A 27997-nucleotide genomic window follows, 5' to 3' on the forward strand; every position below is an offset into this window, starting at 1 on the left:
TTTGGAGATTTTTAATGACTGTTTCAATCTCCTTACTGCTTATGGGTCTGTTCAGGCTTTCTATTTCTTCCTGGTTCAGTTGTGGTAGTTTATATGTTTCTAGGAATGCATCCATTTCTTCCAGTTTGTCAAATTTATTGGCGTAGAGTTGCTCATAGTATGTTCTTATAATAGTTTGTATTTCTTTGGTGTTAGTTGTGATCTCTCCTCTTTCATTCATGATTTTATTTATTTGGGTCCTTTCTCTTTTCTTTTTGATAAGTCGGGCCAGGGGTTTATCAATTTTATTAATTCTTTCAAAGAACCAGCTCCTAGTTTCGTTGATTTGTTCTATTGTTTTTTTGGTTTCTATTTCATTGATTTCTGCTCTGATCTTTATAATTTCTCTTCTGCTGGGTTTAGGGTTTCTTTCTTGTTCTTTCTCCAGCTCTTTTAGGTGTAGGGTTAGGTTGTGTACCTGAGACCTTTCTTGTTTCTTGAGAAAGGCTTGTACCGCTATATATTTTCCTCTCAGGACTGCCTTTGTTGTGTCCCACAGATTTTGAACCGTTGTATTTTCATTATCATTTGTTTCCATGATTTTTTTCAATTCTTCTTTAATTTCCCGGTTGACCCATTCATTCTTTAGAAGGATGCCGTTTAGTCTCCATGTATTTGGGTTCTTTTCAAACTTCCTTTTGTGGTTGAGTTCTAGCTTTAGAGCATCGTGGTCTGAAAATATGCAGGGAATGATCCCAATCTTTTGATACCGGCTGAGTCCTGATTTAGGACCAAGGATGTGATCTATTCTGGAGAATGTTCCATGTGCACTAGAGAAGAATGTGTATTCTGTTGCTTTGGGATGAAATGTTCTGAATATATCTGTGATGTCCATCTGGTCCAGTGTGTCCTTTAAGGCCTTTATTTCCTTGCTGATCTTTTGCTTGGATGATCTGTCCATTTCAGTGAGGGGAGTGTTAAAGTCCCCTAGTATTATTGTATTATTGTCGATGTGTTTCTTTGATTTTGTTATTAATTGGTTTATATAGTTGGCTGCTCCCACGTTGGGGGCATAGATATTTAAAATTGTTAGATCTTCTTGTTGGACAGACCTTTTGAGTATGATATAGTGTCCTTCCTCATCTCTTATTATAGTCTTTGGCTTAAAATCTAATTGATCTGATATAAGGATTGCCACTCCTGCTTTCTTCTGATGTCCATTAGCATGGTAAATTCTTTTCCACCCCCTCACTTTAAATCTGGAGGTGTCTTCCGGCTTAAAATGAGTTTCTGGAGGCAACATATAGATGGGTTTTGTTTTTTTATCCATTCTGATACCCTGTGTCTTTTGACAGGGGCATTTAGCCCATTAACATTCAGGGTAACTATTGAGAGATATGAATTTAGTGCCATTGTATTGCCTGGAAGGTGACTATTACTGTATATGGTCTCCGTTCCTTTCTGATCTACCACTTGTAGGCTCTCTCTTTGCTTAGAGGACCCCTTTCAATATTTCCTGTAGAGCTGGTTTTTGGTGTTTGCAAATTCTTTCAGTTTTTGTTTGTCCTGAAAGCTTTTAATCTCTCCTTCTATTTTCAATGATAGCCTAGCTGGGTATAGTATTCTTTGCTGCATGTTTTTCTCATTTAGTGCTCTGAAAATATCATGCCAGCTCTTTCTGGCCTGCCAGGTCTCTGTGGATAAGTCAGCTGCCAATCTAATATTTTTACCATTGTATGTTACAGACTTCTTTTCCCAGGCTGCTTTCAGGATTTTCTCTTTGTCACCGAGACTTGTAAATTTTACTATTAGGTGACGGGGTGTGGGCCTATTCTTATTGATTTTGAGGGGCGTTCTCTGAACCTCCTGAATTTTGATGCTCATTCCCTTTGCCATACTGGGGAAATTCTCCCCAATAATACCCTCCAGTATACCTTCTGCTCCCCTCTCTCTTTCTTCTTCTTCTGGAATCCCAATTATTCTAATGTTGTTTTGTCTTATGGTGTCACTTATCTCTCAAATTCTCTCCTCGTGGTCCAGTAGCTGTTTGTCCCTCTTTTGCTCAGCTTCTTTATTCTCTGTCATTTGGTCTTCTATATCACTAATTCTTTCTTCTGCCTCATTTATCCTAGCAGTGAGAGCCTCCATTTTTGATTGCACCTCATTAATAGCTTTTTTGATTTCAACTTGGTTAGATTTTAGTTCTTTTATTTCTCCAGAAAGGGCTTTTATATCTCTCGAGAGGGTTTCTCTAATATCTTCCATGCCTTTTTCGAGCCCGGCTAGAACCTTGAGAATTGTCATTCTGAACTCTAGATCTGACATATTACCAATGTCTGTATTGATTAGGTCCCTAGCCTTCGGTACTGCCTCTTGTTCTTTTTTTTGTGTTGAATTTTTCCGTCTTGTCATTTTGTCCCGATAAGAGTATATGAAGGAGCAAGTAAAATACTAAAAGGGTGGCAACAACCCCAGGAAAATATGCTTTAACCAAATTAGAAGAGATCCCAAATCGTGAGGGGGGAGAAAGGGGATAAAAAGAGGTTCAAAAAGGAAGAAAGAAAAAAAAAAAAAGAAAAAAGAAAAGAAAAGAACTAAAAAAAAGAAAACAAATAAGAAAAATATAAAAAAGAAAAAATATATATATTAGATAAACTAGTTTAAAAACGTTAAAAAAGAAAAAGGTAAAAGTTAAAAAAAAAATTTAACCAGAAGGCGAGAAAAAAAACAAAAAATGAAAAAGAAAAAAATTAAATTAACTGCAAGACTAAAAAAAAATCACAGGGGAAAAAGCCATGAGTTCTGTGCTTTGCTATTTCCTCCTCTGGAATTGTGCTGCTCTCCTTGGTATTGAAACCGCACTCCTTGGTAGGTGAACTTGGTCTTGGCTGGATTTCTTATTGATCTTCTCGGGGAGGTGCCTGTTGTAGTGATTCTCAAGTGTCTTTGCCCTAGGCGAAATTGCACCACCCTTACCCAGGGGCCGGGGTGAGTAATCCGCTTGGGTTTGCTTTCAGGAGCTTTTGTTCCCTGAGCGCTTTCTGTAGAGTTCTGGAGGACGGGAATACAAATGGCGGCCTCCTGGTCTCCGGCCCGGAAGAGCCGAGAGCCCAGGGCCCCACTCCTCAGTGCGCCCTCAGAGAACAGTGCCCAGTTACTCCCGTCTGCCTGACCTCGGGCCGCGCTCCGAGCTCACCGAGCCTGCGACCGGTTCAAGGTAACACCGAGCTGCGATCTTACTGTCGGCTCTGTCTCTGTAGCTGGCTTTCCCGTTCCAATACCCGCAAGCTCTGCGACACTCAGACACCCCCGATCCTTCTTTGACCCTGTGGGACTTGAGGCCACGCTGACCCCACGTGGGCTTCGCCCCGGTTTAGCCTCTGCAGCGATGTCCCTCAGCGGAACAGACTTTTAAAAGTCCTGATTTTGTGCGCTGTTGCTCCGCCGCTTGCTGGGAGCCGGCCCCTCCCCCCGGGGTCTATCTTCCCGTTGCTTTGGATTCACTTCTCCGCCGGTCCTACCTTTCAGAAAGTGGTTGTTTTTCTGTTTCCAGAATTGCTGTTCTTCTTCTCTTCGATCTGCCGATGGATTTTCAGGTGTTTGCAATCTTTAGATAAGCTATCTAGCTGATCTCCGGCTAGCTGAAGTAGTCTCAGCCTGCTACTTCTCCGCCATCTTGACTCCTCCCTCGGGGTTTATTTTTTTTTAATTTATTTATTTTTTTTTTTGGTAGTCATGTGTCTGGAGAATGCATACACTGAAAAGGAAGTTTTGTTTGATATAAGAAATGTAAATTGTAATATGTTTAATTTCTGAACTTTTTATTTATTTATTTATTTTTTGAGAGGGGGAGAGGGTGCGGTTGAGTGGGGGCGGTGGGGGTTGAGGGTTGCGGAGAGTGAGGGGCAGAGGGAGACGAAGAAAGAGAATTTTAAGCAGGTTCCACTGTTAGCCAGAGACAGACCTAGGGCTGAATTTCAGGACCCTGACATCATGACCTGAGCTGCAATCAAGAGTTGGATGCTTAACCGACCAAGCCATCCAGGTCCACCTGATTTCTGAACATTTTGAAAATGCTGTTTATTTCAAGACTAGTTGATGATTGTTTCATAAAGTTGAATTAGCAGTTTATATAATCTGATTTCATGGAATGTTCCTTCTGCTCTATGACTCTCACTAGCTTCTTTTATTTTAATAATATTAAATTCAAAGGTTATGAGAAGGGTTATAGTAATAAGAGTATTTTTAAATTTTTTGATTTTTTAATAAACATACATTTTTATCTCCGGGGTACAGGTCTGTGAATCGCCAAGTTTACATATTTCACAGCAGTCACCATATCACATACCCTCCCCAATGTCCATAACCCCACCATCCTTTCCCTACCCCCCTCTCCCCAGCAACCCTCAGCCTATTTGTAAGATTGAGTCTTTTATGGTTTGTCTCCCTCCCGATCCCATCTTGTTTCATTTATTCTTTTCCTAACCCGTAAACCTCCCCTCCCCCCATTGCATCTCCACTTCCTCATATCAGGGAGATCATATGATAGTTGTCTTTCTCCGATTGACTTATTTCACTTAACATAATACCCTCTAGTTCCATCCACGTCATCGTCGTCGCAAATGGCAAGATTACATTTCTCTCTCTCTTTTTTTTAAATTAGAATTTTATTTTATTTTTTTATTCTTTTTTTTTTAAATTTTTTATTTTTTATAAACATATATTTTTATCCCCAGGGTACAGGTCTGTGAATCACCAGGTTTACACACTTCACAGCATTAACCAAAGCACATACCCTCCCCAATGTCCATAATCCCACGCCCTTCTCCCAAGTTAAAAAAAGAAAACAAATAAAGAAAAAATATCAAAAAAGAAAAAAATATATATGTGTATACACACACACACACAGACATACACATATATTAGACTGGTGACTAGAACAGGGTTACTTACTTAATTTTGGCAGTATTTTCATCTCTTACAAGAATCTACCTCCCAAAATTTTAAAGGATGAAAAACACATACAAGGGTAGACACAATGAAGGGATGGAATAAGCCTATTAAGATGAGAAAAAAAATTTTTTTTTAATTTCTAAAAAATGAGTTGATAAAGTAAGTTGGTTGGGAGAATAAAGAAAAAGAAAGTGGAGAGAATTTGCTCAGGCTGGAGACTAGCCCGGAACTAGATTTAGGGTTTATGTTGATCTATTAGGAGAAGTTGAACCCCAAATTATTTAGAAGAAAAAACCCTATATGTATACCAAAAATATAGTTATATATAATGGAGGATAAAATATGACTATAATAATGAAGGTTCAAAAAAGATTTTTTTTGAAAGGTATTGTTAAGATAAACTACTTCAAAAAAACGTTAAAAGAGGAAAGGATAAAAGTTCAAAAAAATTTAGCAGAAGAAAAAAAAATATTAACTGCAAGACTAAAGAGTCATGGGGAGAAAGCCATGAATTCCTTGCTTTGCTTTCTCCTCCTCTGGAATTCCGCTGTTCTCCTTGGTAAGTGAACTTGGTCTTGGCTGGGTTTCTTGTTGATCTTCTGGGGGAGGAGCCTGTTGTAGTGATTCTCAAGTGTCTTTGCCCGAGGTGGAATTGCCCCGCCCCTATCAGGGGTCAGGCTAAGTAATCAACTCGGGTTTGCTTTTGGGAGCTTTTGTTCTCTGAAGGCTTTCTGTAGAGTTCTGGAGGATGGGAATAATAATGGCGGTCTCCCAGTCTCCAGCCCAGAGAAGTAGAGAGCTCAGTGCTCCACTCCTCAGTGCGCCCTTAAAGAAAATCACTCAATCACTCCCATCTCCCTGGCCTCTGGCCGCGCTCCCAGCTCATCCAGCCTGTGATGGGTTCAAGGTAACCCTGGGTTGAGACCTCACTCCTCGGCTTTGTCTCTGTAGTCGGCTTCCCCATTTAATACCTGCGAGCTCTTTGACACTCAGACACCCCTGGTCCTTCTGTGATCCTGTGGAACCTGGGGCTATGCTGACCTCCGTGGCCTTCACCCCAGTTTAGCCTCTGGAACGATGTCCCTCAGTGGAGCAGACTTTTAAAAAGTCCTGATTTTGTGCTCCATTGTTCTGCCGCTTGCCGGGAGCTGTTCCCTCCAGCCCCGTGGACTATCTTCCTGTCGCTTTGGATTCACTTTTCCACTGGCCCTACCTTTCAGAAGTGATCAATTTTCTGTTTCTAGAATTGTTGCTCTTCTTCTCTTTGATCTCCCATTGGATTTTTAGGTGTTCGCAATGGTTTGATAAGCCAGCTAGCTGATCTCCTGCTACCTGATGTCATCTTAGTCTGCTACTTCTCCGCCATCTTGACTCCAAAAAGAGTCAATTTTTTTTTTTTTAAGATTTTATTTATGTGACAGAGAGAGAGATCTCAAGTAGGCAGAGAGACAGGCAAAGTGAGAGAGGGGGAAGCAGGCTCATCGCTGAGCAGAGAGCCGAATGTGGGGATCGGTCCCAGGACCTTGGGATCATGACCTGAACCGAAGGCAGAGGCTTTGATCCACTGAGCCACCCAAGTGCCCCAGATTTCTTTTTAAAAAGTAAATGAATGGTAGCACATTATACATACTATTCTGTATTTTGTTTTTGTTTTTTTGCTTTGTTTCATTCAATGCATCTTTGGATAACATTGTATATTAGTACTTAGTAGTTCTGCAAAGTAGTCTTATTATTTAAGCTGTTCCCCTATTGATGGGTATTTTGATTATTAATAATATCTTACTATAAACAACAAAACAATTCTATAATGAATATTCTTGTATGTACATTACTTTTCGTAAGCATACTTATAGGATAAATTGCTAGAAATGGGCTTGCTAGATCAAAGGCTATATTGTTTGAGAGCTATTTATTTGTACTACCTTTTCTATGAATTTTGTCCCTTTTTCTATTGATTGATACTCTTTTCTTACTGATTTGTATTGTACTTTGGCCCTTTTCTTTTTGATTCTTAGGTGCTTTCTAGATATTATGGGCTTGACTTTTTGTCTCTGTGGTATTGCTACTATTTTTTGCAGTTTGCTGTCTTGTCACTTTACTTATTATATATATATATATATATATATTTTAACTGTATAGAATTACTTTTTTGTTTTTTTAATTACAAATTTATCAGGGGTGTGAGCGTGTATGTGTCTGGCTTTTGGCTTTTGAGTTATGAGGGTCTCTCTCATGCCAAGATTATTTAAGAATCTAACTTTTCTAGTAATTTTATTGTGTCTAAATTTTATTCCTCCAAGTGATTTTGCTGTAAAGACTGTTTTGTTGTGCACATTTAATCTGAATTTAGGAAATTCTTTATTGTAGTTGCGGATAAATGGTGAAAAATTAGAAGAACTCTTATCTGAAAGAGCCGTACAATTTCGGGCCATTCAGCGTCGACTATTGACAAGATTCAAAGATAAAACACCTGCCCCCCTCCAACATCTGGACACCTTGCTAGATGGAACTTACAAGCAGGTAAATATGGTATGAATGATAGTTTTCCACTACTGGATATAATTTTTTTATCCCTTGCCCTAGAGTCATGTACTGGAATACCCAGGTTAAGTATTTCTTTCCTATGAACTGTGGAATAGGGAATGGCACATAAGGTTTAGAGTCAGAAAAACCTGGGTTCAAATGTCCAGCTTTGCAACTTTCTAATGATTAATCTTGAGTAAATTACATAAGATCCATCAGTTTCCACATTTTACCCAGAGTTATTGTGAGGATTTTTCATCATTTATGTGAAGAGGCCAGCCAGCACAATCCAGGTACATAGTATGTGCTTGATAGTTGGTAGCTATTATGCTTAGTGTTATTACTAAATAATTCTTGGTGCATCTTATACTTATCACCATGATTTCCCAGTTGTCCTGCTGAGCAACTGGCTGATTCTTCTTTTCATCAATGTTTACCCTTTGCATCGCTAGGGTGACCTGACTCTCATTCTTTGAGTATTATGTCACAAAATGCTGTTCAAAATTATCATCTTTGGCTTAAAGTTTTAAAAAATTTAAATAATAATAATTTAATTTTTAAAATTTAAAATTTTATGGGTAAAAACCTCTGGAGTTCCACTATAATGAAATCAGCTTTGAATGACTACATGTCTTCTTATGCTTCTATATAATATCATTAATCTGTTTAGAATCAGTGTTGTGGTATGAGTATTAATTGAAATTTTTATTGGGATAGTTACATATTCACTTGCAGTTATAACAAAAAATATAGTTAGTTGTCATGTATCCTTTACCCATTTTTCTCTAGTACTAACATTTTGCAAGCCTACAGTATGTCACAGCCAGGATATTGTCATTGATAAAATTCATGGATTTTATTCAGTATTTCATAATTTTGCTTATGCTAGTTTGTGGGTTTGTGTATTTTAAGTTCTATACAATTTTAGCATATGTGTAGGTTCATGTACCCACCACTAAAGATACTGAAAGCTCCAAAACCACAAAACTCGCTCATGTAGCCTTATATTGCCACCTCGTAAGCCCACTGCCCTCCTCTGCTGTAGTATGTTGATTTTGAATGGACAAATAAAAATATTTTTTTCAGTTATCTTCTCTAGAGGAAAGAAGAATAGCTAACCATGTGGATCTCAATAAATGTATTGATGATACAGTTGATTTTTGAAATATTCATGGCTATGTGAAAATTAGAAGCAATCTGAGGGACAGTCTGTAGACACAGTAGGGTATTAGAACACAGGGCTTGGAGTCCAAAGACCTCAGTTCTCTCATTTATTAGTAGCTTTTGGCAGTTCCCTGACACTTTTCAGAGCTTCAGTTTCTTTCCATAAAATGGGATAGATACTATGTTGTTACAAAGACTCTATTTGCTAATATATGTGAAAATGCTTGGTAAATTGTTTTGCAAATCTAGATGGCCAGTTTCTTTTGTGCTGGAGCAATTATGCCTCTCAAATTGGTGGGCGTTAATGACACTCTTTCTCTTCCACACTTCTTTCCTCTCTTAAGTACACTTTTTGTTTTGGTTTGTTTTTCACTTTCTTTCTTTTCTTCTTCTCTTCTTCCTTCATGTCCCTTTGCTGACTTAATCTATTTCATTCTTAGGACTTATCTGCTGTGCTTGGGGCTAAAGATTCACTGACTCTTGCCTTTAATGATACTGTATATTTTTTGTGGACACAAAGGCAGAGGGGTGTTTAAAGGAATTTGATAGGGATGTTTGATGTAATGCTTTCCATATTTTCTGTATAGCAAGACTTCTTTTGTCTTTTATATGTTTGAAGTGTTGGGGGTTTTTCTTTTGTTTTTGTTTCTTGGGCTTTTTTTATTTTTGCTTAGCCTCAATGTTGGGTTTTTACATGATTTGTAATATTACAGAAAAGATGATCAAAACCATGGGTTTTAGCTTGAATCCATATTTTTAAGTTAGATTAAATTTTCGATTAAATGAGAATGAATAAGCTTTTGAAAGATACAAATACTATAAGGAATTTGACTTACTTTTAATGTAATTTACTATTCACTTTTATTATATACCCAAATTATAGTTAGATTTTATTTTCTATTTTAACTCTATTTAGTTAATTTTTTTAAAAGATATTATTTATTTATTTGACAGACAGAGATCACAAGGTGGTGCAGAAAGAAGGGGGGGAAGCAGGCTCCCCACTGAGCAGAGACCCCCCCCTTGTGGGGCTAGATTCCAGGACCCTGGGATCATGACCTGAGCTGAAGGCAGAGGCTTTAACCCACTGAGCCACCCAGGTGCCCCTCTTTAGTTAATTTTTTAATGGCATAGTTAATACATGAATATAATTCCCAAAGAAAATGATATAATTATATACAGTGCTAAATTCCCTATCATGGCCCTTGACCATCTCCTCAAAAATGTAATACCTTTATGTTTTTGTGTCTTTCCAGACCTTTTTTTTTCCTTTGCATTTAAAAGTTAAGTATTGTTTGTGAGGCTAAAATAATCTATAAGTAGTATTATACTATATGTATTGGTATACTTTTTTCTTTTTCTTCTATCAGTACGTACTGAAGCTCTTGCTATAACTATGTATAGATCTACCTCTTTGTGTGTTATGTAGTATATAGATATTCTGTAATATGGACAAACTACAGTTTATTAAAGAATAGATCTTAATAGTAGTTTCAGTGTTGAGTCTAACAGTGAGAAAAATCACTTTTAGATGGCTCTTCTGTGACCAAACAGGCATATGACATAGTTCATTATCACTTTCTTTCTGTACCTAGTATAAATTTTTCTTATCTTTATATTTTACCTTGGTAGGAGGCATGATTTAATTGGCAGATCAGCCAAACGCATGAAATAATGAGCCATGCTTAAGTGTGATCTTACTTTCCATGGCATGACTGTCAATAGATTTTTAAAGTGTTTTCCTAATATAGCAGTTTTAAATTGGATCTGTTACCTGTGTAAAATCTTTGTTTTCTCATGTGTAGGGAGCATTTCATTTAAAAAAAATTTTTTTATTAGTCCTTCTGTGAATATTAGTGCCACTTTAGTTCAATCAGGAACAGAAGAGAAAGACTCTGAGCTGTCTAGTGAAAGATTTACATTTTATTGCATTTATCTGGAGAATGTTACATTGTTAACATTTAATGAACAGTAATAATTGGCTTAATGTGAAAATAGAAGCAGAAACTAGTGTAAAACTAGTTTTACACTCTAAAACTAGTGTGTAAACTCTGAAGACAGGAACTTTTTTGTTTTTTCCTTATGTACTTGTACGGCTATATTCTTAGGATGATACTTCTTGCCACATTATAATTGCTTAATAAACATTTGCTCTATGAATGAATTCTTTATTGCCACTAATATAATTTATCGACACTATGTTTTTTATAAGGGCAACACTACAAAGAATAGATTGGTAGATAATTCTTTGAGTTCAGGCTCATGAATTATTGGGAAAGTTTATTTTAAATCCCCAAAAGCCACTAAAGGAAACTCTCTTCTGTTTTCCTAAATAGTTGGAGGACTCAGGTAAACTGTCATAGCTAGGAAAGTTTTATAGCTGCAGATTCTTACAGATTCTTGACTAAGAAAATCTTTTCTGTTCTTTTTTCATGAGTATGTGTATGCCAAAGTAAATTTGAAGTAATATCTGTTCAAATACCTCTGTGCAGATAGAACATTGTTAAGGTTGTTCTGAGTGACCCAAGAATTGTTTTTTTTTTTTCCCAATATTAATATATGTCCAGAAGCATGAAAAGTTTAATTCTTTTTTTTAAGGTATTTTTTTTTTAAGATTTTACTTATTTGTCAGAGAGCGAGCGAGAGTGAGCACAGGCAGACAGAGTGGCAGGCAGAGTCAGAGGGAGAAGCAGGCTCCCTGTGGAGCAAGGAGCCCGATGTGGGACTCGATCCCAGGACGCAGGGATCACGACCTGAGCCGAAGGCAGCTGCTCAACCAACTGAGCCACCCAGGCGTCCCAAGTTTAATTCTTTTAATTTCTTTAAATTTCTTACTTACATAATTGTTGAATTCTTCCTCTTGGGAGGCAATTTCTTTCATGTCTTTGGAGAAGCTAGTAGGATATAGAAATGTACAACTGGAGGAAGTTTGGGGTCTTATGGGCATTAGGTGTTCTAAGAACTGCTGTAGATCCTAATAGAGTTCTTAGGACAAACTGAAAGTGAAGACCAAGGTTATTCATATACAAAGTATTGCTAACTTGGCTGTAATGTGAAGCAGTTTGCATAGTATACGCATTCATGTAAATTGTCAGTTTATCAGGTACACAAGTAGGTAAAGCCAGGGCAAGCAGTATACGATCTGTGCCCTTGGTGTTAAGAGAAACTGCAGGTACCACTAGCTTACATAGTGAGCCCATGAAGGAGGCCTCTCATCTTTGAATGACTTGGGGTTTAGGTACTTTTGATTCTGGTCCACAAGAACCTATTAGAGAAAGCCACTGCTTCTAAGGTTGCAGTAAGACATCCAGCATTGTTTCCTTTAAATACATGTTAATAAGGGCTCTAGGGTTTAAAGTGGCATATCTGATGTGTCCTAGTACAGTGGTTAAGAACTCTATGTTTAGAGTTAGCTTGCTTTTGTTCTAGTCTTGGCTCTGTGACCTTGGGCAAGTTACTTAGACAAACAGAAAACAAACCCCATCCTAAGCATTAGTTTTCCCACCTGTAGAATGCTTCCTTTTTCATGGGGTTGTTTTGAGGACTGAAATCTATAAACACATAAATTCCTTAGACTAGTGCATGGTACAGAATGAACTCTCAACAAATGTTAACTACAACTCTGGGGAGACTTAATTTTTTTTGACTAATAAAGTCATGTTATCTCAAAATGGCACTATTCATTCTTCAGACAGAAGAGGTCATAACAATACATTGGACATATAATAATACATACAGAGTTTCTGAAACTCTGCTATCTGGCAACCTCAAATCTAGACCTCAGCCAAGAATGAGGAAGAGCCTGGATCCGCAGGGACATCCCCACACTCCTTTGTGTGTTGTTTGGTTCCAGAGAGGATACCAAAAGGGAAGGCACTTCGGGATCATGAGGTCAAGTGGCTGTCCTTCCTGAATCCCTGTTTGTTTCATCTGGATGTATCCTTAGAAGAAAAACAACAACAAAAGATTTTACACACACACACGCATGCACGTGAACATACATGTATATGTATGTGTGTGTACTTACACATAAATACTGCTTTGCAGAAATGTTGTACCGAATTATAGTTTCTCAAGCAGTATATGAAAATGTCTGCTTTCTATGTATTATTGTTTTGATCTTTACAATTTTGAACTGAAAAGAAAATGTGATTGTTGTTTTATCTTTCTTTGCTTAGTAGTGACATTTAATATTTTTAAAATGTTAATTAGCCATCTATATTTGTTTTATAGTGATTTATGTTTGTATGTTTTCTGTTCTGTCTGGTAGTTCAGCTTTTTCTTGTTATTTTGTGCATATTAGGAGTGGTAATCTTTTATCATACTTTTGTCATACATAAAAATACATATATAAGAAATGTAATCTCTCTTCATGTCTCAGAAAAGTTTTACCAATTTTTCCTTTGCTTTTTATCTTTACTTATCATGTTTTCTTGACATGTGAAGTTTAAAAAGTACTTATATAGTAAAACCTATCCATCTTTTTCCTTTCAGTTTCTCTGCCTAGGAAAGCCTTTCCCATTCCAAGAGTATATGGATATCAACATGTAATTTATTCTAGCATTTTTTATGCTATCATTCTTTATATATACTTTTAAAATCCATCTGGAATATATTATGCAATTTAGTGGGAATCTAATCTCCTGAGCGACTTGTCTCAGCCCCTGCTTATTACATAATCCATTTTTCTCCTGCTGAGCTAACATACTACCTGTATCATTTAAGGATTTTACTATTAGAGCAAACTACCCCAAACCTTAGTGACTTAAAACAGCAGTAATTCATTGTTGTTCATTTGGGCTGTTCTGTTGATCTGGGCATGCTTGGTTGATCTCCACTGGGCTCACTCATGTGTCCCTGGTTAGCTGGTGGCTCAGCTGGAGACTGGATGGCCTGGGAAGTACTTACTCACATATTTGGCAGTTGGCTTACAGTTAGATGGGATCATTGTGCCACATGTCTCTCCTGGCCTAGCAGGCTGGCCTGGTTTTATTCATATGGTGGCTACAGGTCCCAAATTTTATTGTCATTACAATATTATTTATTCATAATCACTTTTGGTCTATGAACTCTGGAGGTGATTTATCTTATAATTAATTAGTTTTGTCAAGAGTTATTAAAAGCAAACAGCATCTGTACTGTTTTCAGGTTAGTGAGACTGCCTGAATACTACTCACCTGTGCACTTAGTTATGGTTGGTTGTTTTGGGGATGGAATCTGTCATTCAGTCTCCCTGTAGGGTTCCATATTAGCTCTGTCCATGGTGGGCTTCATGGACGTGAGACCTGCGCAGTCACACAGAACTCTGTGTTTGATTTAAAGCCCTGTGGTTGCCATCTTGAAATTTTTCATACTTTTGAACAAGAGGCCCTTTATTTTCCTTTTGCTCTGGGCCCCTCTAATAATGTAGATGGTCCTGGTCCTGTTAGGATACTACTTAATTTCTGGTGAGTAGACTAAGAAGATGGGGAGTTCAAATACAGAACAGAGTTCAAAAACAGAATGGCGTTATGACTCCTACCACAAAGCCACCAATAAGTTCCCTAGAGTTGGAAAAAAAGAGATGCAGTACAGATCAGTGAGAGCAACTCAGGTGGCTGCTAAAGGGTTTCTTTCTGGGAAAGGCATCTTGGTTAGCTGATCATGAGCGGTAAGTCTTATCTCATTTAGGAATACCATTCTGAGACAATTAGTTGTCTCAAGGTGTGTTGTGGATACTAGTCTCGTTTTAGACTTCCAACAGGTGGGTCACTAGCTCCAAGATGTGCCATCAGCAATTATGAGTTCTGGGTGCACAAGGGGGTCAGCCAACTACTTTTCTCCCATTTTCAACTGCAAGTCATTTCCTATATCCTGTATTTTTGATTGTCTAGGAAGCCCATAATACACATTTCCAAATTAGCATTTTACTCTCACTGGCAGGCCTTTCCTATATAGTATTTACGTTCTATCATATTCCATTGAAGGTGCCAGGTACACCTGCCTGAGGTCAGCCTATGGCTGAAGCAAGAAGAGGGGACTGGGGCTATCACTCAAGGAAAAGCATCTTGTGATACTTACATCCTCCAGTGAGTGAGGATTTTCCAGTTGCCCACCACAATTTCAATAATTTAGTCTAGAATTTGGGGAAAAAAAAGTCTTACTTTTTTTTTTTTAATTTTTTATTTTTATAAACATATATTTTTATCCCCAGGGGTACAGGTCGGATTGGGAGGGAGACAAACCAAAAGTCTTACTTTTTGAAAGACCTTTCACCTTTATTTATGGCTTTAAAGGTATAATGTTGAAAGAAAGTAACCAGGTCAAGAATTTCTTTTTGTCAGTGGTTAGAAACCTAAATTTCCTCATTTGTACAGTTGGAATACTGCCTTGTCAATCTGTATATATTTTTGGAGGACCTAAGAAAGGAAGTAAGAGAAGAGAAAGGAAATTCATGTTTATTGAGCATCCGTTGAGTCTGAGGTAAATTTCATGTATTATTTCAGTTAATAATCACAATCATCTTGTGAAGATGGCATTATTGTTCCCAGTAATGGATTCCAAGTTATGGATGAAGAGCTTAAGACTCCAAGCAGGGTTAAGCAACTTGCTCAATGTTACACAGATATTAAGCCATCTATTCCAAAGTCCATGCTTTAGTATGTCATGTAGCATATTTAATTATTTCCATGTAAGATGTAGACATCCTAGGTTTTCTTTAGTGAAACTATAGGCAGGTTGAAGAAAAAGAAGATTCATGGAAACTATTTGTACATATTCATGTTATATATATGTATATATTCATGATCATCCAATATTCATTAGTTAATACACCTATCAGAAAGATAGCAAAATCTGGAGAGTTCCCCTAAGTATGTATTATGTCTGAAACTTGAGTATCAGAGGAAGAGGTAACTTTGTTAATTTGCTCACTTATACTAAAGTTCAGGTTCTTTGCTATCACATTCCAATACTTATTGCATTTGGCAGAAAATCTTTGGAAAATAAGTTCTCTTTTGTGTTATAAAAATTTTATGTACATTTGTTAGTTAAAGCAGGACTGATTGGCTGAATTGAAATTGGGGACATTTAGACTTACCCTACAGTTTGGCTTATGTTTTGATGCTTTTATGTGTACTGAATCCCCCCCGCCCCCGCCTCCACTTGAACACTAACCCTCTATTGAAGGAGAGGGAAAATGTTTACTAATCTAAAAGTTTGTGTCAGATGACATATGTGTGATATAATGACTGATAGTCATTAGTGTTCTAGAAAGGCACTTGGCTGATTTTTCTCTTCTGCAAAACAGAGGTTGTTATTAGGCATAATTTTAAACAGAGATCCTGTGGTTTGGAGTTTGCTATTTGTTACTTTTTCTGTACTTAAAACTTCCTTCCACTTTGTTTATTTGTATGGTATGGATGTATAAAAATCATTTTAAGTCATGTAGAAGTCTAAGAGCTTTTTGCCCATGACTTTTTAAATGAGCATGATTTTGGCTGATAACACAAAGGAATATGTGATGAAACATTCAAGCCTACTTTTCTTCTTGCCACTGGCAAGTAAAAAACAATATGCTGATAGATTGAGAAGGAGGTAGCAGGGATTTGGTGATGTTGCTGCATTTGTTTTTCTTCTAACTACTTAAGAGCTAAGAAGGAATTCTTTCTCCTTTGATGGAGATAAAAAAAAACATAGGAAAGAGGGCACAGAAATTTGCAGCCGTATGTTTGGGGATGAATGGAAATGGTAAGTTAAAAAATGGAGTTTATATGTTTTTACCCCATAATTCTACTCTTGGTTATTTATCTAATAAAATAGTTCACAAAGGAAAAAAAAATACATCCATTGCATTGGCCATTTATAACATTAATCACTAAAAACCAGCTTTCCATGGTTAGAAAATGATTAGGTTTATTGTAGTGCTACCATTTGATATGATCTCATTTCATATCATTATTTCATTTCATCACTTAAAGAACTAGAATAATATAAACATTTCAACTAATTGAAAATAGCAGTAGATGTGGTAAGTTTCAAATAATGAAATAGATATATCTGCAGTAGGTGAGTGTGCAAAGATGTGGAAGGAATATAAAAAATTGAAAATGGTGCACATTTGTTTTGTGACTTTAAATTATTTTTTTTAAGATTTTTATTTATTTATTTGACAGAGAGAGAAATCACAAGTAGGCAGAGAGAGAGGGGGAAGCAGGCTCCCCACTGAGCAGAGAGCCCAATGTGGGATCGTGACCTGAGCCGAAGGCAGAGGCTTAACCCACTGAGCCATCTAGGCACCCCTAGATGACTTTAAATTCTTAAGCAATTTCCTTTAATATTGTAATAATCACAATTTGATAAGCATGAAAATAATTTTTCACAATATGTAAATATACTTAATACCTTTGAACTATATACTTTAAAAGAATAATAAATTTTATGTTCTGTGTATTATACAATTTTTTTAAAAGATTTTATTTATTTATTTGAGAGAGAGACAGTGAGAGAGAACATGAGCGAAGAGAAGGTCAGAGGGAGAAGCAGACTCCCCATGGAGCTGGGAGCCCTATGTGGGACTTGATCCCGGGACTCCAGGGTCATGACCTGAGCCGAAGGCAGTCGTCCAGCCAACTGAGCCACCCAGGTGCCCTATTATACAATTTTTTAAAATAATTTTAAAAAATGTGATCACCAACTCTTGGTCTTCACTGGTATTTTCTCTTTCCCCTACATACCCTATAAATTCATTTCTTTATTCCCTGAATGTTTAGAACTTTGGATTATTGTACCATATATGAGTTAGTTTATTCCTGTCCACTCAAAAGGGAACAATTAGATAACTGAATGGTATGTTTGAATTAATATATAAATAAGGATGAGAGTTGTCTTATTCTGTCTCACTCTTACCTCTCTAGTCCCTCAGCAAAACTAGAGGAATATAGTAAGCTTTTCTAAAATTATGTAAATTTTTCTTCCACTAGGTCAGAGTGCAATCTAGAATGTAATCTCCAAGTGTGTTTGTTATAAGTGTATCACTGATATATTCAGTAAATGCATATGGCTATGAGGTCTGCTCCAACAGAAATATACTTCAAGCCACAAATATGAACCATATATGTAATCTTAAGTTTTTTAGTAGCCATGTTAAAAAAAAAACAAAGTGAAATTAATCTTGATAATGTGTTTTATTTAACTCTATGTATGTAAAACATAATTTCAACATGTAATCAAATGCAAATTATCAAGATATTTTGTATTGTTTTCATCGTAAATCTTCAGTACATTGTTTAGTTTACATTTACAGCACTTTTCAAGCTGAATAGCCATGTGTGGCTAGTTGCAGCCTCAGCAGACATGATAGTTCTAGCCACAGATAATTGTGAACTCATAGTTTTATATTGTTTCTTGTGATTTTTTTTGTTTTTTTCTTTCCTCTAATCCATTTATTTATTTATTGTTATTTATTTAACATGTTTTTAAAAAGATTTATTTATTTATTTTTGATTTAGAGAGAGAGGGAGAGAGAGAATCTCAAGTAGACTTCCTGCTGAGAGGGGGGCATGACTTCAGGCTACATCTCTGATCTGATCAGGCTAGATCATGACCAAGTGGAAACCAAGAGTTAGATGCTTACTCGACTGAGACACCCATGGCCCCTATTTTTAATTTTTTAAATATTTATTTATTTGAGAGATAGAGAGAGACAGATCGTGCGAGCGGGGAGAAGGGCAGAGGGAAAGAATCTCAGACTCCCCACTGAGTGTGGGGCCCTATGTTGCGCTCCAGGTTCAGAACCTGAGGTCAGGACCTGGGGTGAAACCAAGAGAGCTGCACAACGGCTCAAGCAGCTGCCCCTCCTTAATCCTTTTAAATTCTAGCTCATAACACTATCCTTGATGCAATGATTTTCACTCACTGGTTCTGAAATAGCAGGCAGTCGGAAGCACTCTTACGTGTTTAGGGGACTACCAGGAACCTTTGCTCACATAAACCATGCCTTCAGGTATTACAAAAAAAACCCACAAAAGCAAAAAAAAAAAAAATCAAATTTTGTGTCAACAGACTTAGGCCCTAGTTCTAGCTCTTTACGTTTCTTTGACTACGGGTATGTCACTTGGCTTCTTCGCTTTTATCTTTGGAATCCTTGGAACCTGTCTGAGCAGCATCCAGTATGATGCTTATATGCATAATGGTTAAGGCAATGGACTTAGAATCTTAAATTTCTATAAATTTAGAATTTCAGAAACAAAATGGGCCTTTAGGGTCATTTAATGCCAGCCTGGAATGTGTTTTTAGCTGGTCGGTATTTGTTTGGTGGATGCTAATGATAGTGATCTAAGTAACAGGGGTTTTTGCAGCTGAGTTAGTTTTCAAACAAGATATACAAGTGCAGAGTAGTATCATGACACTGGAGTTACGCTTCCTTGGATTTACATATGTAGCACTAATTGATGTTAATGGGGATTGTACAGAAATCAAGAGGAAAACAGAACTATTCATATATAAAAATTTTCTACTTTTAATATCCATCTGGTATGCTTTACTTTTCTGGAGCATATGTGTTTTTTAATATAAACTGAATGCATACTTCTTTATCGGCATCTTCTTTAGCTGGTATTTGGTTTTTCTGCCTGCTAATATTAGTGTGAACCCCTACTTAGATTATAAACTCAGTATTAGGGTTTTGTTTTGGCGAATTTTTCAGATTCAGAAATTTGATCATCTGATATAAAGTATTCTAAACCAAGTAATCAGAGGTACCCTCTTCTGCTAAAATTTCTATTTGTTTGATCTTTTAAAATAATCAGTTCTTTGAGATACACTCAGAAACAAGATGTTTCTAATATTACAGTAAAACTATTAATGAATCCATTATAAGGAAATGAAAATCTTATCTTTTTGTATCAGTGATGAGAGAAAAAATATATAAGTGGCCTCTAATTACCTGTAATTCTATGAGTTTTCTTTCATTTATGTTATCTATCTTCCTGTTTCATCCTATCTAGCACAATTATTCCTTTTGTACTAGTTTTCTGTAAATGGAGTTCTGAAAATGGTTTGATTTGTGAGTTAACAATGATCCCCATCCTCATGACCCTCCTCTTTACCCTCCTTCCCTTCCTCCACTTTCTTTCTCTCAGTTAAGGAAAACAAAGCCAGAGAGATTATTTTATGATATTACTTAACAAAAACAAAAGATGTATGATCTTTATAGGATTATCTATAAACAGCTAAGTAATTATATCAATTCTGATATGTTTCCCTGTATATTGACATTCACAGGGCTAATAGTGCCCTGAGTGTTGTTTGAAAGTATGAAATGGAACCAAAGATAAATTGAGGTGATATATTTTTAAAACAATATTTTGTGAAACTCAACTGTATATTCAGAAACAAGGTAATAATAGGTAAAAGTGATTTAATCTAATTAAAAGAAATGAACATTGGACTTCATTTTTATTTTTTATTTTTATCATGTTTCAAAAAAGCTTTATTTCATATAGAGGAGAAGAGTTCAGTCCTTCGTGGCTGCTGCTTTCCTCATGGCTGTCAGGACATTGTTCAGCTCCTCTCTCTTCCTCTTGGCATAGATGTGTGTCCCCACTTTTTTCTTGAGGGACTTAGGGTGCACTTGTCTTTGGAGACCTTGAGCCAGCCCCATGGCGCACTGCTTTTATATGGTGAAGCTGCATACCTCTCAGATTATGTTCCACAAGATCTTGGTGCTTGGTGAGGCACCAGCTGCTGCTTGCTCACGTTCTGAATCACATTGTGGCCCTTGTTGAGGCCCACAGCCATAGTGTAGTGCAGTTATGGCTGCTGCTCCTCCATGGCTCCCAAGGCAAATGGAACATTGGACTTTAAATGGGTTTAGCTATATTGTCACTGTACTTGGGAATCATTAGTAGACTGTTGTATAGTAAAATCAGTAGATACTTAGCTTCACTGTTTTCCGTGAGGGACCACTAAGTTTCCTTTTATATGATTTCTAAATCTCTTATAGCAGGATATTGGATTTTAGGAAAATCCAACCACCCTTCCCACCCAAATATTGGTTCTTTGCCTCCCTTTATTCCCATCTAGGACAGGCTTCTAGCCAGCACTTAATTTGCATGTTCACTTGATTTCTCAGTTGGAATGATGGTCTCAAAGTCTGTATTCTTGGAGATGTTTTTCCTGTGGAAGTGATAGATTTTCATGGGCCATCTCTCTGTCTTTTACCCCACCTTTGTGAGTCAAGGCAAAAGTATGTAAGAGGATCAGCTCTTGCTAGTAGGGGACATGGACTCAAGGAAGTCCGTAATTCCTGGTCTTTATGATCTAATGTTCCACTTCTTATCTGACACATTAGATGAGACTAATCTTCTGGGGGCGCCTGGGAGGCTCAGTGGGTTAAAGCCTCTGCCTTTGGCTCAGGTCATGATCCCAGGGTCCTGGGATCAAGCCCTGCATTGGGCTCTCTGCTCAGTGGGGAGTCTGCTTCCTCCTCTCTCTCTCTGCCTGACTTTCTGCCTACTTGTGATCTCTCTGTCAAATAAATAAATAAAATCTTAAAAAAAAAAGAGACTAATCTTCTAAATGTAATTATTTGTATTTGTACTATCCCATTCTGAGACCTGCAGGGATCTCCTTTGTCTATCTGGTTCAGACTTCTCTTTCTAGTATTCAAAGATCTCTGAAGAATGGGACCCAACTCTTCCTAATATTAACTCCCACTTGTGTAAAACACACATGCCAGTCAAGTTAGCCTATTCTCTTAAAAACAAACAAACAAACAAACAAATTTTATTGGTGTATAATTTGGATTATGCAGAATTCATCCATTGGAAATGTACTATTTAATGAATTTTAGTGTATTTATTAAGTTGTGCAAACATCACTATAATAACAGTTTTAGAACATTACCATTACTCTCAAAAGCTCCCTTGTGCCCATTTACATTTAATCCCCTCTTCTATCCCTAACACCAAGAAACTACTAATCTACTTTTTGTCTAAGCTGGCTTTTCCTGGATATATAATGTAGTTAGAATTGTATAAGAAGAATCCTTTGGGTCTGAGTTCTATTACCAACATAACGTTATTGACGTTCATCCATATTGTAGAATGTGTCAGCAGTTCCTTTTCATTGCTGAATAGTATTCCATGTATGAGTACACTACATTTTGTTTTATCAGTTGATAGATATGTGGATTGTTTTCGGTTTTGACCAATAAATGAATAACGCTGCTGTGAACATTTATTGCATGTCTTTATGTGGAAATACGGTTTTTTGGGGGGGGATTATTATTAGTATTATTGGGAGTAGAATTGCAGGGTTACATGATAAATTTTTGTTTAACTTTATGGCATACTTTTTCCTCAGTTTTATATCATTTTATATTCCATCAGCCATGTATGAGGGTTTCTTCCTTTTCTTCAAGATCAGTCCTTCATTGATCCTTTTGATTTTCCACTAGTTTCTGGAATAATAACTTATTTATTATTTATTCTGATTATATTTTTGATCTCTCCCCTCTCTGTTCTTTCCCTATAGCCTATAAACATGCTGAAGCTTATTCTGTCATAGACCTGTCTCCTGCAAGGTTTTTTTGTATTTCTCTTCTATATGTAATCCATTCTTTTCTCCCTCTGCACACTTGTCTCATCAGAAACTGTCTACTTTTATTGTTTTTATTCTCTCATCTTCCATTTCATTTATCTGTCCTCTTTTTTATTGTGTCAAAAAAACCCCCTACATATGAACTGTTAACAAATTTTAAGCATACAATATAGTTTTGTTCACAGCATGCACATTGTTATGCAGTATATCTCTAGAACTTTCTCATTTTGCATATCTGAAACTCTTTACCCACTGCATGGGACCTCCTCTTTCCACCCCACCCTGCTTCTACTCTTGGCAACTACCAAGATGTCTCATTTAAGTGGAACCATGCAGTACTTGTTCTTCTGTGATTGGTTATTTCACTTAGCATAACATTTTCAAAGTTCATCCATGTTGTTACAAATGGAAGAATTTCCTTCTTTTTTATGGCTGAATAATAGTACATTGTATATACATATACCACATTTTTTTATTCTGTTTATCTGTTAACAGACACTTAGATCATTTTCATATCTTGGCTACTGTGAATAATGCTGCAATGAAAATGAGAGTGCAGATATCTCTTTGAAATGGTGATTTCTGTTGTTTTGAATAAATACTCAGAAGTGGGACTGCTGGATCATATTGTAGTCTTAAATCTTTTGAGGAACCTCCATACTGTTTTCCATAATGGCTGTACCATTTTTCATCCATTGAATAGTGTGCAGGTGTTCCAATTTCTCTACATCCTTGCCAACATTTTTTCTTTTTGATAATGACCCTCATAATAGATGTTTATTATCAGGTTGTAGGAGTTCCCTATATATTTGGTATAATATGTGAGTATTTTTTTCCATTCCACAGGTTGCCTTTCACTCTGTTGATTATTTTCTTTGCTGTGCAGATTTTTAATTTGTTGTAGTTCCACTTGTCTATTTTTGCTTTTGTTACCTATGCTATTTGTGTCATATCCAGGAATTCATAGCCATGTCCAATGTTATGAGAGGGAATACATTGACTCTGTGTATAGCTTTAGGTAGTATGGACATTTTAATAATATTAAGTCTTCCAGTCCATGAACTAGAAGAAAGAACATGGGATGTCTTTCCAATTATTTGTGTCTTTAATTCTCCATCCACTTTTAATATGGTTTTGCCTCTTCTGCTGTTGCCTCTGAACTTTTAATTGCCAAATCCATTTTTGGTTATAATATTACACAGTCTTTCTACCATTTTTTAAAAGATTTATTTATTTTAGAGGGAGAGAGAGAGCATGTGAGTGGGGGGGGGGGAGGGGACAGAGGTAGAGCAAAAGAGAGAATCCCCAGCAGACTCCCTGCTGAGTGTGGAATCCCACCCAGGACTTGATCTCAAGACGCTGATATCATGATCTGAGCTGAAATCAATAATCAGGTACTCAACTGAGTGAGCCACCCAGGTACCACTCTACCATGTTTAACTTTGTCATCCTATCTTACTTTTTTGGAAGTGTCCCAAGCTATCTTAATGTATAGCCATTCTTACAACTGTTTTTTCATTGCTGTCTTCATAGGCTACTCTTCCTTCTACCTTTATTATTTATTTTTATTTTTATTTTTTTTAAAGACTTTATTTATTTATTTGACAGAGAGAGATCACAGGTAGGTAGAGAGGCTGGTGCAGAGAGAGAGAGAGAGAGAGAGGGAAGCAGGCTCCCCGCCGAGCAGAGAGCCCGACGCGGGACTCGATCCCAGGACCCTGAGATCATGACCCGAGCCGAAGGCAGCGGCTTAACCCACTGAGCCACCCAGGCGCCTCTTCCTTCTACCTTTAAATGTTGATGTGTACCATCTAACCTGCTGCTGTTCTCGCTTAATGTGCTCTATCCAGATGATTTCCATATGATTCATATATTCACATATGGGATATTGTGGTATTTACTTATGTTTAAAATCTTATGTTTGGCACTGTGAGGGGATGGGTGATAAAACTTAACCAGAGTAGTCTCTACCTATTTCTGTATTCAATGAATATATATTTCAACTAGTATATCACACCTTATCATACAAAAAAAATGTTCATAACCCATTTAATTGATTGGACATACCACTAATGGGTCATGACTCATTGGGAAACATTGAGGATAGAGCAGAAAACAGGTCAGAGGACTGAGCCTGGTGATTCTCCACATATAAAGCCCATTGAGTGTCCCTCATCCCTGTGGTGAATGGTCTAGACAAAAATACCATTTAAAATTCTTTTGCCTACCTTAAAATAATATATAATCTGACTTCTTTCTTTCTGTTATATTTTGGGGTACAATTTTCTGTTTCTTTCTTTTCCTGATTTGTAATAGCCATGCTGATTCCTAACTTATTGGTTCTAGAGGTTTAGCAAACAGGCTACGAGGTTTATTTGGTATAAGTATTAAAAAGAGGGAGTGCTAAGCAGAGGCCTAAACTTGTTACTGCTTTATGTGAATTTGTTTTAGGACATGGGTTTTACTTCTGAATCTATTTTGGGAGTTTAGGCATATTCTCCTCTTGCTGTCTCCCCTAACCCCTCATAATTCTTTTTCTTTTTCTTTCTTTCTTTCTTTTCTTTTCTTTCTTTTTTTTTTTTTTAAGATTTTAGATTTTTTTTTTTTTTTTTGTCAGAGAGAGAGAGAGAGAGATCACAAGTAGGCAGAGGGGCAGAGAAAATAAACTGAAGGCAATTATTATTACTCTTAGAAAATAAACTGAGGGCAATTTCCACAGTTAGACTTGGTGTGATACTTCACTACTGCCATAATGATATTCTTTGCTGGTTCTTAATAAATAAATATTGCTTACTTTAAAGTTCTAGTGAGAAAAAATTGTATTCTGTGACATGTAATTGTATTGTGTAATGTAGCACTAATATAAAATTTCACATTTCATGTGGTCGACAAAAGATGAAATACATTATAACAATCTAGAACCATAGGTATATATTCTGTGCTAACCAAGTTTCCCACTCTTAAGAATTTATTTTTCCATTTATGAAAAGTTTCTACTTATTGATATTGAACTGAGTCTTTTCTCCTTGAAGCTACCCTTACTTCAGAAATTTCCCTGAAAGTAGGGGGGAAAGGTATATAAATAATCTGGCTCAGAATATCTGAATTGCTTTTAAGTTTCAGGCAAGCTAAAGGCAATATTTGATGATGAAGCTGTGTTTTGTTTGTCTATTTGTAATTTTTGAGTAGAGTGAAGTGATATAGAGAGTGCCTTTGACATTTATACCATTGGGTAGTTCAAAACATCTCATATTTAAAGAAGACTGTGTTGGCACATTTTTAATTTAGAAAAGAAGATAAAATTATATAAGAAGTTAAATTTGGGTTGTGCACAAGTAGAAGTAAACCACAGAAGAATTAAAAATTTTCTTTCTTTTTGTTTTTTTTGCCTTATATATCTCAAGTATAATGCAGGCCCTATGTATACATAAGGGAATAATTAAATACAGAAATGGAGTGTACTTGTTAGCCAAAAAGGATGCCTGGAACATGTGGATAAGCTTGGATATTTGTCTAATGTTAATTGGAATATTGGTTTTCAGTTGAAGATGCCAAATCTTCAGAAAAGTAATTGGATTTAGCTTCCTATTTAGCAAACTACTTCAAATCCCTGAAGTATCCCACATCCGAAACTAATTTTTCTTGATTGTATCAAGTTTAGTCATGAACAGAACAAGGGTTGACATCGTTCTTTAATATTTAAAATATTTCTTGACAAAGTTTCAACACTGTTGTTTGTCTACAAACCTTGTTAGATTCCCTAACAAGAGATGAAATCTTAGGTTCTATGGAGCTGGTTTTACAACTTTGCAAAACTGTCATCTTGAAATAAGTCAATTTATTCTTTTTTCCTATACATTTAAATTTAAACTCAGATTTTGATCAGATTTCAAGAAACAACACAAAAATGGAATATTTCTTTTTGTTTGTTTGTTTTTTAAATTTATTTATTTGACAGACAGAGATCACAAATAGGCAGAGAGGCAGGCAGAGAGAGAGGAGGAGGCAGGATCCCTGCTGAGCAGAGAGTCTGATGCCGGGCTCGATCCCAAGACCCTGGGATCATGACCTGAGCTGAAGGCAGAGGCTTTAACCCACTGAGCCACCCAGGTGCCTCCAAAAATGGAATATTTCTTATTGCTTTTCATATAAACTTATATGTGTGCTTAATAGAATTCCTTTAGATTCAGCTTAGAAAATGTACTTTGTGGTGATTCTTAAGTCTTGAAAGTGTTCTCAAGACTACAAATGTTTAATGTGGTGTATCAAAATATTTGGAAATAGTTAAAATAGTTATAAAATATTAAAAAAAGAAAGAATATTTGATCATTGAAATTCAGGGATTAAAAGATTCAGTTTAGGAGATTACTCTCTCAAATATTTATTGAGCAAATACTATGTATGAGTTTCTTTGTAATCGGAAGAGGTATATAAAGGTGTTTATGATATGGTTGATAACCTCAAGGAGCATGACTTTCTTATAGTAATGATAATTATAAAGGTAGACACATATTACCTTTTAGTCTAGTTTTTGCTATTGAAGATGAAATTCAAAAAGATAGAATGGTGCTTAAGTGAACTACGAACAGATGCATCATATATAATTTTTTAATTAAAGTGTATTATCAGTTGAAAATAATTTTAATTGATATTATCAGTGACTAATAGGAGCTATAATAACTCAACAATAGATTATTTTAGTGTATTTAATGTACTAGGACCCATCTTGTTAGAAAAAATTTGTAGCCATGCTTTCACAACATTTTTCTTACAGGACCTAAAACTTATTTAACAGGTAAATACTTTACATTTCAGTTGAAGTGGATTTTCCATCTGTTTTTAGTCTGTTTCCAGGATAGAAGAAACTGCCAAATCTAATGTTGTTCACTCTTGTGCCCCATTGCATAGCACAGAGCCTGGTGTGGCACGTAGTGGGGCTGAACACATTATTTCTTGAACTCAGTGGTCCTGCCCCAGTGCTTAGTTGGCATTTCTTCAGGGAACTTCTGAAGGCATGCCTTATGTCTTTGCCAAAAATTTACTCTGGGACCAGGATATTATATTGCTAATGAGATATGTACTTTACAATTTACATATTTAGACCTATGTTTATCATTCCCACTCCTGGAGTTGGAGCAGTCATTGCAGGTACTATGGGTAATGGGCAATGCTCCTAATCCTCCTTTTGCTATGATTTAAGTTGTTTGGGGACTCTGTTTTGTCACTGTGGAATTTTTATGATCTCTTTGTACTTAAAAAGCAGTTATCATCTTAGAACAAGAATAAGCTCTATCATCTTCCTGGTGTTAACTTACAAGTGTTTGAAAGGTTTATGCTCTATATCATTTGAAGTAAATTATTTTTACATTCCGGATAGGTTTACAGTTCTTTTTAAAATGTGTTTTTCACGAGCCTGAATCACAGATTCTGGTGAGTTACTTCATCTTTCCAAATTTTCATCTCTGGTTTGATAGCATCTCCTTGATTTGGGCTTTTATTCTTGAATAAAACTTATTTTCCATAAAGCCTTGAAGGCTTATGGCTACAAAATTTGATATAGTTTAATAGAGGATGTTAGGAAATAATTGGATACCTAGTACCTAGAAAAAGAGTCAATTAATTTTTTTACTGTGAATTAGTTTTTCCAGACTCCTCATAGTCAACACCAGGTTATGAGCTGAATGATAACTCCTTTAACCTTCAATCAAGTACAGGTCCAGATACACTATGTTTCAATAGTAAATGAATGGATGGAGAACCAGGTATTCCTGGTTGGCTGTTGTGGACATTGCTGCTA

At 36.4% G+C, this 27997-nt stretch overlaps 1 protein-coding gene across 3 annotated transcripts in view; it reads left to right on the forward strand.

The window, feature by feature from the left end:
• Nucleotides 1-27997, forward strand: part of BBS9 (Bardet-Biedl syndrome 9) — a 447161-nt gene that overhangs the window by 231103 nt on the left and 188061 nt on the right. For 2 of the 3 annotated variants that reach the window (XM_004762629.3, XM_004762628.3), the window contains one exon: nucleotides 7300-7452. In XM_004762629.3, coding sequence (XP_004762686.1) covers nucleotides 7300-7452 — 153 coding nt within the window. Of the gene's footprint in view, nucleotides 1-7299; nucleotides 7453-13113; nucleotides 14745-27997 lie in introns of those variants that run through there. The other variant, XM_045062860.1, reaches the window with a different exon arrangement.

Source organism: Mustela putorius, unplaced genomic scaffold, assembly GCF_011764305.1.
Source record: "Mustela putorius furo isolate JIRA1106 unplaced genomic scaffold, ASM1176430v1.1 tig00003845_pilon_pilon_pilon, whole genome shotgun sequence".
NCBI classification, from domain to species: domain Eukaryota; kingdom Metazoa; phylum Chordata; class Mammalia; order Carnivora; family Mustelidae; genus Mustela; species Mustela putorius.